Genomic DNA, 13,962 nt, shown 5'->3' with positions numbered 1-13,962 from the left:
TTTGGGTTAAGAATGCATTTGTCTCTAAACGCAAATGGGTATAGTACAATTTCGTAGAACTTGGTATTCATGACGTTTCTTTATCTATTTTATTTTTGATTATACGTTCGCGAGGTTATATAAGGATATTTTCTTTTACATAAATGTGGAGAGCGCTGTAAGCTTATTCCAAGACAGCTCTCTTTTCTACTTTCAATATGTTAGCACCATCTTCTTCCAACATCTTTTTGACAACTTCAGGATCTAACTCATTACCTTCGGTGTCTTTGAAGATTTTTTTACCTTCTTCGTTCATGAGGTCTTCATATGATGGACCATTTTCCTCTATAGTAATTTCTTCAATCGTACTAGTAGCGGCAGGTTGGGAGTCACGGCTTGTTAAAGTTTGATTTTTGTATTCTTCAAATGTAGAGAGGTAGGAATTACAGCCGTAATCCCAACCAGACAACCACTGCGATTTTTGACACAGTTCTTGAGTCCATGGAGTACCATAGATAAGTGGGCTGTAACTCTTGAAAAAATATACAGAAGCAGCAAAGAAGGTGACCAATACAGCATAGCCCATTTGTCCTTTGTTACGGAAGACATAACTGACTATTATATCCAAGGCATGGCCTAGGGCAAGGATACCGAAGTAGTAAGCAGGCAAGTAATGGTGTAAGAACATTTGACGTTGCATTAAGAAGGATGGCGCGTAATGGATGGCGAAACCCAACAAATAATGGATGACTTGAACATGGAAGTTAACAACCTTCGAATCTTGCAAGATTGGCTTGCCCAATTGCCACGAGAACAATTCAGTCATAACAATCAACCCAAAGATACCGATGAAGGCTGTCACAGCCCACCATACTACGGCATTACCCAGGAGATAAACGGTTCTGTTATTTTCGCCCCAGTAACTAATACCACGCAATAAGAATGGCCATGAAGTTGGTTGTGATTCATAGACGTGGGAATCGACCAGGTTCTTATTGATGTGCCACATCTTTTTATGGGATTCAATAAATTTGGAGATGAAGTTGGCTGGCTTGTAAGAGATACGCTCGGTGTCTTCTGGCAATAATGGGTTGCTGTTGTTTTCAACGTACCAAAGTGTCAAATCATGTCTACCAGAGGAGGCACAGGTAACTTCTTGTTGTTCAAACCCCCAAGCTGGCAATTTGACTTCGTGAGAGAACAAATAGCAACCGGTCATGGCATGTCTCAGTCTGAACTTAGTTTCCAAAGCTCTCACTTGTTCTTGAGCAATACCGGGAGCTGAGTTCTTCTTATCAATCTCAACTACCCAGTCATCGTTGGAATCACCGTCGAATCCGCTATAACCATAACAGGAGACTTCCTTTTGCCAATCGCTGCTCTCTGAAACAGGTGGTTTGTGGTCGTGGGAATGCAATCTACAATGAGTAATAGAATGGAATAGTCTGACCTTTGTGCCATCGGTTACATTTTCGAAGGTCACTAAAGATTCACCAGGCACGTTGTACAGTTCTAACAACCATTCATTGTTGGCATCCATGTGAGGATATAAAGTGATTTGTTGTTGTTCTGAACCGGCTGGGTAATTATGCGAATGGGAATGTAGGTAACCGCCCATGGTAGAAAGATGGCGCAAACTGACAGTGGAACCGATCCCGACATTAGCAACGACGTCGTGTGGGATGTTGTTGTCCTTTAGTGTAGATCTGAATTCAGGCGAGAAAAAGCTTGCCCCATCACCGTCCAAGTATAGCGATTGGAAATGGACATAAAAGAAAACCAGATATAGGGCAAAGGGAACACCCAATAAGAAGGCCAATTTGGCGAATGCTACTTTAAAGATGGATTTGGAGGATTTGGTCAGATCTCCGATCATGAACCATAGTTTCCAAATACATAGCAGGCCCACCCACGCAACGGTGAAAAAACCAACCCACTTGGCTGAAGAAGCCATACCGAGGGCAATACCTGTAGCCAACAAAGACTTGTAGGCATTCCACGAGTTGGCGGGGTACATTTCGTACTTCTTGAAAGAATACACGGCAGCAGCAATGAAAAACATCAACGGAGCATCCAATAGAATATAACGAGAGATGGTGACATAGGAGTTTTCAACGGCAAAGCAGAGTGCGCTGATCAACGCAACCCACATACGAACACCGGAGTAACGTAAAGTCAAGTACATCAAAATCACAGTGAGGGCCCCCAAAGAGGCTGAGAAAAATCTCATTAACACGTATGGCGTGGTAGATGGGAAGCTATCACCAATGTTTTCGAAATCGAAATCGCCCTGGAACCCACCGAGCGATGCCACACCAGCATACAACATCTTAGCCAAGGGAGGATGCACATCCATAAAGTAGGTGCCCTTAATGTATTGCGAGGCAAAACCGCCAAAATGCACTTCATCAAACACCACACTGTCTGGCCAAGCCAGACCATGCAGCCTGACAATCGCTGTAAAGATGGCCAGACACGCCACGATCAATTTCTCCTTCACGGTAACCATGGACCGCAACGAGGCCAATTTGGCGCTCGGGTCAGTAACGATATAGGATCTCACGGGTCCCTGCTTGATGTCCAGTTCGGGCACGGGATCGTCCTGCTCCACACGCTTGTACGTTTTTTGTTCCGACATGACCGTGCTTGTAGCTGCTAGCTGTTCTGAGTAATCTTTCTTTTCCTCCTGGTGCTACGTCGCCTTAACAATGTTCCTCTTTGTTCATTCCTGACGCTCGAAAATAACCCAGGATCTGCTTAAAACGCCAAACTACACGTGTCGAGAAAAAAAACGCAGCGAAAAAAAAAAACAACACCGAATCATCACTTGTCACGGATATGGGGCGTAGGGTAACAATTATGGGTCAATATTTTCTTTGGTCCAAGGGTGGCAAAAGTTGATAGAAGCATAACTAAAGGAAGGATGGTTAAGGAAGCCATTGAGTAAGAGTCTTTAAGGTAGTCATTGCAGATAAGACGGTGAGAAGTTAGGTGATGTCAGTATTGGGTTCGAAATTGGAAGAAGCCAGAAATTTGGTCAGCGAAAAACAGTATGATAAGGCTGAACAAGTGTATTTAAGCTTGTTGGATAAAGACAGTTCACTGGTCAGCGCTCCCACCGCTAGCGTGGATGACAAACGTAGGAATGAGCAGGAAACAAGCATATTGGAGCTGGGACAATTGTACGTCACTATGGGCGCTAAGGACAAGCTGCGCGAGTTCATCCCTCATTCCACGGAGTACATGATGCAGTTCGCCAAGTCGAAGACAGTAAAGGTCTTGAAGACGCTGATTGAGAGATTCGAGCAGGTACCGGACTCCCTGGACGATCAAATCTTTGTTTGCGAGAAAAGTATCGAATTTGCTAAGAGAGAGAAGAGAGTGTTTCTAAAGCACTCTCTATCCGTCAAATTGGCTAAGTTGCACTACCAAAAGAAACAGTATAAGGACTCATTAGCATTGATCGAAAATCTCTTAAGGGAGTTCAAGAAACTGGACGACAAACCCTCCTTGGTGGATGTGCATCTGTTGGAAAGTAAGGTTTACCACAAGTTAAGAAACTTGGCCAAGTCCAAGGCTTCTTTGACTGCAGCAAGAACCGCAGCTAACTCTATCTACTGTCCCACTCAAACTGTAGCGGAGTTGGATTTGATGAGTGGTATCCTACACTGTGAAGACAAAGATTACAAAACTGCATTTTCATACTTTTTTGAGAGTTTTGAGAGCTATCATAATTTGACTACCCACAATTCTTATGAAAAGGCTTGCCAAGTATTGAAGTATATGCTATTATCCAAAATCATGCTGAATCTCATCGATGATGTCAAAAATATTCTAAATGCAAAATACACAAAGGAGACTTACCAGTCCCGAGGTATTGACGCCATGAAAGCTGTTGCCGAGGCCTATAACAACAGATCTCTCTTGGAGTTCAACACTGCGCTAAAACAGTACGAGAAGGAAATAATGGGCGACGAACTAACAAGATCCCATTTCAATGCATTATACGACACTTTACTGGAATCCAATTTATGTAAGATTATCGAGCCATTCGAATGTGTGGAAATATCTCACATCTCCAAGATAATTGGCCTGGATACTCAACAGGTAGAGGGGAAACTGTCCCAGATGATACTGGATAAGATATTCTACGGTGTGCTGGATCAAGGCAATGGATGGCTTTACGTTTACGAGACTCCAAATCAAGATGCTACTTATGACTCCGCATTAGAATTAGTAGGACAATTAAATAAAGTCGTCGATCAATTGTTCGAAAAGGCAAGTGTTTTGTACTAAAATGATATATATGTATATGTATATACGCACGTCTGAATAAGTAACCTTATAAATCACACAAAATACGTCAATATGAATTTTCATTTTTTTATGGTACAGCTAAAACGATGTGCCGTTTAATAAAACACAATTGATATTAGGTTCATTGAAGCAAAAAAGTTTTACAAGAAACAGGGTACAATACTCACAGAAACGGAAGATAATGTCAAACTTCGGGAGAAGAACCTGGGACAGAGAGGAGTATGCTGAACAAGCCAGAAGCGGGTATGATGACCAATCCTTGAAGAATACGCTAACACCCGTTGAATTACAAGCATTGAAAACAAAATATACGAGCTACGACCGACTAATCAAAGCTTCACTGAAAGATCTAAATAAACGAAAGCTAACTGCAAATAACGAAAGTCTGTCGTCTTCTAAGAAAGGCAAAAAGTTCGGGTTTTATTGCGATATCTGTAATTTGACGTTCAAGGACACACTACAATACGTTGACCACTTGAACCATAAGCTACATGCGATAAAATTTGAGAACCTATTTGACGAGCCGTTAGTATTGGAGATAAGAGACAATGATGATATACCGCAGGAGGAGTTCGAAAAGCGTTATAACGAGTTGGTGAAGGAATTCATAGAAATACATTCGACTACTAGTCAATCCAAGAAAAGGATGTCTTCAAACGTAGACGTAAACAAATCCAAGAAAGTGGACAAGGCGCCTTTGCTCTCTACGGGGAATGAATCAAAAGTCAGTCAAATGATGGGCTTTTCCAGTTTTGGCAGTTCCAAGTAAGAGTGGCTTCTACTGCAGCAAGTATGTTATTTAATGGCGACCATATCTCAGGGTTTAGTTGATGACACTCGGCTGTTTGAAAATAGGCACAACGAGATACTGAATACTACGCTAATACTTAATGCCACATATGCGTGCCCCTTTCGTTTACTTCTAAAAGCGAGTTCGGAAAGGTTCATTATTTTTAATAACATATCTCCGGAACTATCAAAATAAATTTGACACGCCTTATAACCATAAAAAAAACAATTGTACGATTGAATTCGTCTGCAAGAGATACTTTAAATGATGTTACCATACCTTTTGCTCTTAGTACCGACCCGGAAATCATTTAGCAGCCGAAAGTCGAAAATAGGCTGTACGAAAGTATCGGAAACAGCAGGATCCAGTCGCTGCCATTCTTAAGGGGAAACTTTTCTATTCATCAGAATATACCAAAAATACCGGTATACAAAAGGAGGAACAGTTTCTAAGGTGGTCGAAAAATTGGTCTCAAATTTGTGCCTATGTCGATTGAGAAAAGAAACAAAATAGGACTTCAAAATAGTTCGAATTAAATAGTTCGAATTTTGAAGGAAAGTCGGCGGAAATATCTGTTTTGAGCTTTAAAAATAAAACTGCAGAGAATCATACTAACACATTATAAGGGAAATGTCCCTTATAAACCCAAATGTCACAATTTCGCATAAAAAAAAGCGAATCGATTTGATTTATTGAATGATGGGATGGAGTCTTCCATGTCCAATAATATCACCTTTTGAAAGATGGATGAGCAAAAATAAGATTCTTTTTCATATTTGCCCACCCTATTGACAATTGGAACGAGTAACTTCTTCAATGTCTGTCGCTAAGTAAAGGGCTTTTCTTGTAAGGAAGTGCCAAAATTGTCAATGCCCATCGCTTGACTAATTCTTAATTCACTATCAGTGCAGGGCGCCTTAAACACCCGAAACATAATGCAAACATCAAACGAATTAAGAAGGAAGCATCTTTGTGTAATGATTAGGCATATACCTGTCGTCGTATGTACATTATTATGTAAACAAAACAATAATAGATAGATCATAGGTAAGGGAGTTTTGGTTTCAAAACTCCATGATTGGGCCCGAACCAATACTTCTCCAACCGGTCATGTCAACGTTCCAGTTACGCCATTTATCCAACATGACACGATCGACTTCTGCATGGTTACCACGAGCCATTGGCGCAAAATTAGCGGCGGATTTCGAAGAAGTTGAATTGCTATTAAAATCTGCAAAATGAACAGGCGATGCTGTGGTAGTTCTTACTGATTTTGTTTCGGCTTCCCTTAGGCGTTGTTGAGTAGCTGTGAGTTCATCCCTTGTTGTTTGTAAATCGTATTGTAGGCTATTTATCGTATCGTCTCTCTCTTGCAATTGCTCTTGTAAATCATCAATCGTAGTTTCGTTATCCATGCTTAAAAACTTTAACTGTTTATTTTCTTGTATTAGTGTTTCAAGCTCTGTCCTTAGTTTGCTTAATTCGTCTTCTTCTCTTTGCTTTTCTATGGTGGTCAGGAAATCTGATTCTTCGTTGTCATCACCACCAAATAAATCGTCTGCCTCAGCTGATGAATGGGAGGTTTCCCTTACTTCTTTAGGCTCCTCAGCGACTACCGGTGCAGTCCCAATAGTTTTATTATTTTCTGCGTGGCTCAAAATTTCTTGATCCTCCTCCTTTTTTACATTTTCTGAATTTTCCTCTTCCACAGAAGCGTGTGGTTCATCTTCCACTTTGGTTTCTTCCTCATTAACACCAGAATCATTTGAAGCAGCCAATTCTTCGTTCTCTTCAAGTTCTTCCTCTTCTTCATTCTCCTCGTTTTCTTCGACGTGTTCGGGTTCGTTTTCACTTTTAGTAGAGTCAACAACTGGTGTTTGTTCTTGCGGCAATTCTTCACCTGGCGTGCTCTCTACTTCGGGTGTGTCTGATCCTGTAGTGCCAGTGACATTATTGTTCTTGTTCTTCTTACCTTTACCCTTCTTATTTTTCTTCTTCTTCAATTCCTCCACTCTCTTCCTGGCTTCTTCCAATTGCTTCGCACGCTTAGCTTCAGCGTCCTGCTCAGACATTCTTGATATAGTTTCCCTGTTTAATAGTCTCGGCTTCGAATGCAAGTCTAGCTGTATCCTTATGATAACGTTTACATTAAAACCAAAGCTATAATCAAACTGGGGAATTCTCAACCGTTTTTTTCCAAAGGCGAAAAATGGACAAAACGGTGGCAACTTTTCAAAAAATTGAGGGAGATCAAAGCATTTAGCAAAACAGAGGAATAAAAAGACCAACAGAAACAACTATGGATTTGACCGTGGAACCTAATTTGCACTCTTTGATTAACTCAACCACCCACAAGTGGATTTTTGTTGGTGGTAAAGGTGGTGTTGGTAAGACCACATCATCATGTTCGATTGCCATCCAAATGGCTTTGAGCCAACCAAACAAACAATTCCTACTGATCTCCACAGATCCTGCTCATAACTTAAGTGACGCATTTGGTGAGAAATTCGGTAAAGATGCTAGAAAGGTATCAGGCATGGATAATTTGTCATGTATGGAAATCGACCCATCCGCTGCTTTGAAAGATATGAATGACATGGCTGTTTCCCGTGCAAATTCCAACGGAAGTGATGGTCAGGGCGACGACTTAGGAAGCTTGCTACAAGGTGGTGCCCTTGCCGATTTGACCGGCTCCATTCCTGGTATCGATGAAGCTTTGTCATTTATGGAAGTCATGAAACACATTAAGAGACAAGAACAAGGGGAAGGCGAAACCTTTGATACGGTCATCTTCGACACAGCCCCAACCGGACACACGTTAAGATTTTTACAATTGCCTAACACTTTGTCCAAGCTATTGGACAAGTTCGGTGAAATCACCAATAAATTGGGCCCAATGCTAAACTCCTTCATGGGCGCGGGTAATGTCGATATCTCTGGCAAATTGAATGAATTGAAAGCCAATGTGGAAACAATTAGACAACAATTCACAGACCCTGACCTGACCACTTTTGTCTGCGTGTGCATCAGTGAATTCTTATCTTTATACGAAACCGAAAGACTGATCCAAGAATTGATCTCCTACGACATGGACGTCAATTCCATCATCGTCAACCAGTTGCTATTTGCAGAAAACGACCAAGAACACAACTGTAAGAGATGCCAAGCCAGATGGAAGATGCAAAGAAAGTACTTGGACCAAATCGACGAACTGTACGAAGATTTCCACGTCATCAAGATGCCATTGTGTGCTGGTGAAATCAGAGGGTTGAACAACTTGACAAAGTTTTCGCAATTCCTAGACAAGGAATACGACCCTGTTGCTGACGGCAAGGTTATTTACGAGCTAGAAGATAAGGAATAGGTGCGCCTGATTGCCATAAATAGATACATACAACTAATAACCACATAAAAAATTTATCACTACAATGGTATGCGTATAACAAATAGAAAAATTTTACGCGACGCGACGCGACGTGTTTGTTTACTTTTTTCCGTTTTATTTCCATTGAGTTTTCTCAATGATTTGGAATATTTGAGGCTATTAGACACTGTTGAAAAGGGAGAGGAAACGAGAACCCCTGATAGTCGACAGGAGCAAGTGGAAGTGGCTTATTTTATTCTGGGAAAGAAATTTTTATAGCGACGATGTGTTCAACCACGAAGAGGGAACACTCTGGTGAAATATCCGATCCTTCATTCAAGAGACAACAACGAGATAACGATGCCAAACCAAGCCTTGAATATGCTTGTTTGGGCCACTTGGTGAACCTGATACCTGGTAAGGAACAAAAGATTGAGATATCGAATAGGAACATCACTACTATCGGTAGGAGCAGGTCGTGCGATGTTATTCTGAATGAGCCTGATATCTCGACTTTCCATGCGGAATTCCATCTGCTCCAGATGGACGTAGATAACTTTCAAAGGAATCTGATCAACGTCATTGATAAAAGCAGAAACGGGACTTTCATTAACGGCAACCGTCTAGTGAAGAAGGACTACATTTTGAAAAATGGTGATAGAATCGTCTTTGGCAAGAGTTGCTCCTTTTTGTTTAAGTATGCATCGTCTTCTTCTGCTATTGAGAATGAAGACGAAAACACAAGCCCGGAAGCACGTACATCCAAGAATGACGATGAAGTCTTCAAGAAACCACAAATAGGTGCTGCAAGTAGTCAAAATGCGATGACCAGTTCTACATGCAAAAAAATAATCAAGACAAAGCCTGTTTCGTTCTTTGATAAATATCTATTGGGGAAAGAGTTAGGTGCAGGCCACTATGCCCTGGTAAAAGAAGCCAAAAATAAGAAAACTGGCCAACAAGTGGCGGTGAAAATATTTCATGCTCAGCAAAATGACGACCAGAAGAAAAATAAGCAGTTTAGGGAGGAAACTAACATTCTGATGAGAGTGCATCATCCAAATATTGTTAACTTATTAGATAGTTTTGTGGAACCGATCAGCAAGTCGCAGATCCAGAAGTATTTAGTACTGGAAAAGATTGATGACGGCGAACTGTTTGAAAGAATCGTCAGAAAAACAAGCTTAGGACAAGATGAATCAAGGGCCTTATTCAAACAACTGTTAACTGGGTTGAAGTACTTGCATGAACAGAACATTATTCATAGAGATATCAAGCCTGAAAACATTCTATTGAATATAACAAGGCGTGAAAACTCGAATCAAATCCAGTTAGGCCCATGGGATGAAGATGAAATCGATATTCAAGTCAAAATAGCAGATTTTGGTTTAGCCAAATTTACAGGTGAAATGCAATTTACGAATACCCTTTGTGGTACTCCATCTTACGTGGCGCCTGAAGTTCTTACAAAGAAGGGATACACTTCAAAAGTCGATCTTTGGAGTGCGGGTGTCATACTGTACGTTTGCTTATGCGGTTTCCCCCCTTTCAGTGATCAGTTAGGCCCCCCTTCGCTAAAAGAACAAATCTTGCAAGCTAAATATGCATTTTACTCTCCATACTGGGACAAAATCGATGATTCAGTATTACATCTAATTTCTAATCTTTTGGTGCTGAATCCTGATGAGAGGTACAATATTGACGAAGCTATGGGCCATCCTTGGTTCAAAGACTCAAAGAAACATAATTCAGTCTCAATGGATTTACAACGTTTGCAAATTACCGACAATAAGATACCCAAAACTTACTCTGAATTATCCTGCCTCTAAAACGTGTGAAAGTATTCATTTAAGAAAGTTGATTGAACTAATTTTTTAATATATATATATGTACATACATAAGTTACCAACATGCAAAAGCCAAACCAACTTTCTTCATCTTGACATGATGTCCTTCCCCATTATTCATTACCATTTGCTTAACTGCTCCACTTTTTCCTGTAGTTCTTTCTTGACCTTAACACGCATGTAGAAAATGTCACAGTTCTTATTGGAACACAGAACTTCACTATGCAAGTTACCTGCACATCTCTGGCATTGTGTCCATAGTCTAGAGTACTTTTGCTCTAAATCCCGAACATCATATAATGCTTTAATATACAATTCACCAGATCTGGCTAAACAGTTGGAACAGAGGGGGCCTTCATCTTTTTTCAAAGGACCTTTGCAACTTTTACAAGCCTCTACCTTTTTGATAAAACTCATCAAGCCTCCCTTTTGAGAGCCGGTGTTAATCTTGATGGACTTTACAACGAACATACCGTTTGCTTGCTTGTCACCAATGATAGGTGCAACAATACTAATAATCGGATTTTGTAATTGATTTGATAAATAATAACGCGAATCGACTTGAATATTATTTTCTAACACGAATAACGGATCTTCTGCCCTGTTATAAAGTTTATCATTCCCACCGGTAATGACATAATCCACACGGTCACCAACATTTGGACCAACTCCATCTCTTCTTTTCATACGCTCAGCTAAGACAGCATGTGGCTGTGGGTTTGTATAGTTTGGTGCCAACGTTTTCGATATGATCAGCTTAGAAATATCCACTCTATTGTGCAAAATGTCATCAATAGTTTCTCTAACAAAAGCCAACGCACCATCCACATTTCTTTCAATCAAAATTTTCTTCAAAACCTTATTCATGACAATAGAGACCAAAGAACACGAATCACGACGAACAGATGCAAGCCCCTTTTGATCCAACTTATCAAATTTATCGGGATTAGTCCAAAATAGGCCTGCGTAACGTTTTTTGTTGATCAGTAAGTATGGGAAATATGCTTTTTCAAATTCTAAGTTGATTGGCTGTTTGAACAAAGTGGAAACATACTTAGCCGCCTCTGTACCAAGATCCATAGCTTCTTTTAAATCTCCTGTACCAAATTTCACCATAACAGAATCAGTATCACCGTAGACAACAACAGCATCATGTTTATAACCGTTTTTGATACAATATTTCTCTTGAACCGCATTTTTAGTTTTCAAAATCATAGTACGACCATAAGCCGTAACGGATGAAGATATGGCCAAACATGGTAGTTTGCCAACTGTCGCACCTGTAAAACCGTAAACGGAGTTTGCCGAAATTTTCAAAGCCAACTGTCTACCATTTAAGACATCTCTTTTAAATGGATCTTTTTCATCTCTTAAATCTTTTTTAGCACGTTTTCTAGCACTAATCAATTCATCCAAAATGATTGGTAAGATACCACGCCTCCTCTTAGTAGTAACAAAGTAATCACCATTTGGTGTAATGACGTAGTCTTCTTCCAGCTTAAAATTTAACCTTTCCACAGTGTCTTTATTACAGAGAGTTGTATAGCATAAGTTATGCGCCATCATAATGCTCGGATATAAAGAATTGAAATCCAACGTTGCAATTGGGACATCGTAATATCCTCGAATGGGCTCAATGACAGTGGCACCTTCGTATTGATCATCAGAGGCCTGAGATTGCATATTTGGTATTACCGTGTCAATTTCGAGACATTTCCTGAATAACTGAGAAACAACTTTAATCTGTTGACCTCGAGCCAATAAATACGAAAATGGAACACCTGTTACACGAGCCATTTCGGTATAATTAACCAATGCCATTAATTTTTCTAGAAGTCTTAAAGGCAAATAAGCATCTTTTAAACAGTAAACAGCCAGTCGTCTTCTTGTTTCACTATCACCGTTCTGCAAGTCAGAAATAATGCTATAGTGCACGTCCTCCTTTTGTTCACCCAAAAAGTGTGCAGAAACAGCATTTAATGTATAAGACCTTAGTTTATACTCACGTTGAATAAATTGTAGAAGATCCAATTGTAAACGGCCATCAATATTAACGTTTTTGGTTTCTCTTGTACCATAGGCCTTCGACGAGAACACTGACTCTTTAATCTCTTGTTTAACGCTCTTCAATCTACCAAAATATGGAAAATCGGTTACCTTTAAAGCCTTTGCACGATTCAAAAGGTACGGTATATCGAAATTTGATGTATTATAGCCTATGATAACATCAGGATCAGCTTTGATGATAAAGTCACGCCAATGGCTTAACATTTCCTCTTCTGTGGCATGCGAAAAAATCATTGAACCTGTTATAGGTGAACATGTGTTTAAAGTGAAAACGTTACGGATGAACGGCTTCTTAGCCCCTGCAATACTCACAACGTTGGCAATTTGAATAACAGGATCATATTCAGGTTCCGGGAAAACGCCGATTCTTCCAGCACATTCAATGTCAAAGGACATGATACGTAAAGGAGCTGTGTGGGACCAATCACCTTCAGCGGGATGAGATATTAGGTTGCGATAATTAATTGACACTTCTAATTGACAAGAAGAGACTCTGCTATCTGGTTTGATCATCGAATATTTTCCCTTTGGCAGCGTTATCCATGACATACCAACAATTCCACAATCTACCATCAATCTCAAAGTATATGCGATATTGTCATAAGTGGTGGTACCGTTTGAAAACCACGAGTTGAACGAAAGGTGACCCCTTTCAAATGCAGTACGTAACTTATTAACCATATGTGGATAAGTGACGTAAATCTTCCAGAATGGCAGTTTGGTATCACCAGAATAACCCCAGATTGATTGTTTTGGTACTACTTCAATCGAATCAACGGCGCCATCAAATGTTTCGTTTAAGTAGTGCATAAACTTATTGATCTGTTCCTGATCATCAGCATCAGATGAGTTGGGCGCTGGGACATAAAGATAATTCTTAAAACCCGTAACGTTACAAAGAACAGAATATCCTTCACTAGTGACACCAAAAAATCTCACGACAGTAGAAGTATTTTCATCTTTCATACCATTTAACACATTCTGTTCAGCATCGATCTGTTGGAAAGAAATATCGTATTTATCTGGGTCGAAATCGCTTGGCAACTTATCACGTTCGTATGAAGAAAGATCGCGCTTTTCCTGGTCTGCCATATCATGTTCCATTTGCGATAATTCATGTTCAAATGTAGACTCTAATTGCGTACCCATCAAATCCGTATCCTTGGCTTTGAAACCTTGACTGTTGTACTTTCGAAAAGAATCGCTTGGAATAATCTCAATCGTCGAAACAGGCTCACTACCAACGCCATGATCTATTGACTGTCGCTTGATTTTTTTTTCTAGCTGAGGACTATCTTCGTCATCGATCTTCACATCTACAGTGGGAAAAGATCTTTTTTCAGTCATGGCTAGATCTATAAGTATAAAAGTGTATGCTTGACAGCAGCAGGTCAATGTTTCCTTTGTATGCGCTTAGGTTACTACTGTTGAACACTCTTCTTCCAAGAACCGTATGAAACTTATTGCAGATGCCACTATGAATATTTCATGATTAATAAAATGTTACGCGTAACACGAAACATCGCTCGCCTGTGTCAACGTCTATTTTTACCACACAAAACCAGGAATGCATCAATTATGAACTTTGCAGAGAAATA

At 40.1% G+C, this 13,962-nt stretch overlaps 7 protein-coding genes across 7 annotated transcripts; 4 read left to right on the top strand and 3 right to left on the bottom strand.

Moving 5' to 3' along the window:
- Positions 1-163: 163 nt before the first annotated feature.
- Positions 164-2,617, bottom strand: PMT1 (dolichyl-phosphate-mannose-protein mannosyltransferase PMT1; the record flags this gene model as incomplete). Its single annotated transcript, XM_018364189.1, has 1 exon — positions 164-2,617. The coding sequence occupies one exon, from the start codon at positions 2,615-2,617 to the stop codon at positions 164-166; it is 2,454 nt and encodes an 817-aa protein (XP_018222990.1).
- Positions 2,618-2,973: 356 nt separating this feature from the next.
- On the top strand, positions 2,974-4,275 carry RPN6 (proteasome regulatory particle lid subunit RPN6; the record flags this gene model as incomplete). The annotated part of the gene is made up of 1 exon (XM_018364188.1): positions 2,974-4,275. One exon carries the CDS (start codon positions 2,974-2,976, stop codon positions 4,273-4,275), a length of 1,302 nt encoding a protein of 433 aa, XP_018222989.1.
- A 202-nt stretch (positions 4,276-4,477) lies between these two features.
- Positions 4,478-5,065, top strand: SNU23 (U4/U6-U5 snRNP complex subunit SNU23; the record flags this gene model as incomplete). The annotated part of the gene is made up of 1 exon (XM_018364187.1): positions 4,478-5,065. The coding sequence occupies one exon, from the start codon at positions 4,478-4,480 to the stop codon at positions 5,063-5,065; it is 588 nt and encodes a 195-aa protein (XP_018222988.1).
- Positions 5,066-6,150: 1,085 nt separating this feature from the next.
- On the bottom strand, positions 6,151-7,158 carry BUG1 (Bug1p; the record flags this gene model as incomplete). The annotated part of the gene is made up of 1 exon (XM_018364186.1): positions 6,151-7,158. The coding sequence occupies one exon, from the start codon at positions 7,156-7,158 to the stop codon at positions 6,151-6,153; it is 1,008 nt and encodes a 335-aa protein (XP_018222987.1).
- Positions 7,159-7,385: 227 nt separating this feature from the next.
- GET3 (guanine nucleotide exchange factor GET3) lies at positions 7,386-8,450 on the top strand (the record flags this gene model as incomplete). Its single annotated transcript, XM_018364185.1, has 1 exon — positions 7,386-8,450. One exon carries the CDS (start codon positions 7,386-7,388, stop codon positions 8,448-8,450), a length of 1,065 nt encoding a protein of 354 aa, XP_018222986.1.
- A 284-nt stretch (positions 8,451-8,734) lies between these two features.
- Positions 8,735-10,279, top strand: DUN1 (serine/threonine protein kinase DUN1; the record flags this gene model as incomplete). Its single annotated transcript, XM_018364184.1, has 1 exon — positions 8,735-10,279. One exon carries the CDS (start codon positions 8,735-8,737, stop codon positions 10,277-10,279), a length of 1,545 nt encoding a protein of 514 aa, XP_018222985.1.
- A 138-nt stretch (positions 10,280-10,417) lies between these two features.
- Positions 10,418-13,711, bottom strand: POL3 (DNA-directed DNA polymerase delta POL3; the record flags this gene model as incomplete). The annotated part of the gene is made up of 1 exon (XM_018364183.1): positions 10,418-13,711. The coding sequence occupies one exon, from the start codon at positions 13,709-13,711 to the stop codon at positions 10,418-10,420; it is 3,294 nt and encodes a 1,097-aa protein (XP_018222984.1).
- Positions 13,712-13,962: the final 251 nt, after the last annotated feature.

This window comes from Saccharomyces eubayanus, chromosome IV, assembly GCF_001298625.1.
Source record: "Saccharomyces eubayanus strain FM1318 chromosome IV, whole genome shotgun sequence".
NCBI classification, from domain to species: domain Eukaryota; kingdom Fungi; phylum Ascomycota; class Saccharomycetes; order Saccharomycetales; family Saccharomycetaceae; genus Saccharomyces; species Saccharomyces eubayanus.
Note: the sequence above shows the minus strand (reverse complement) of the source record. Positions and strands in the feature narration are given on the sequence as shown.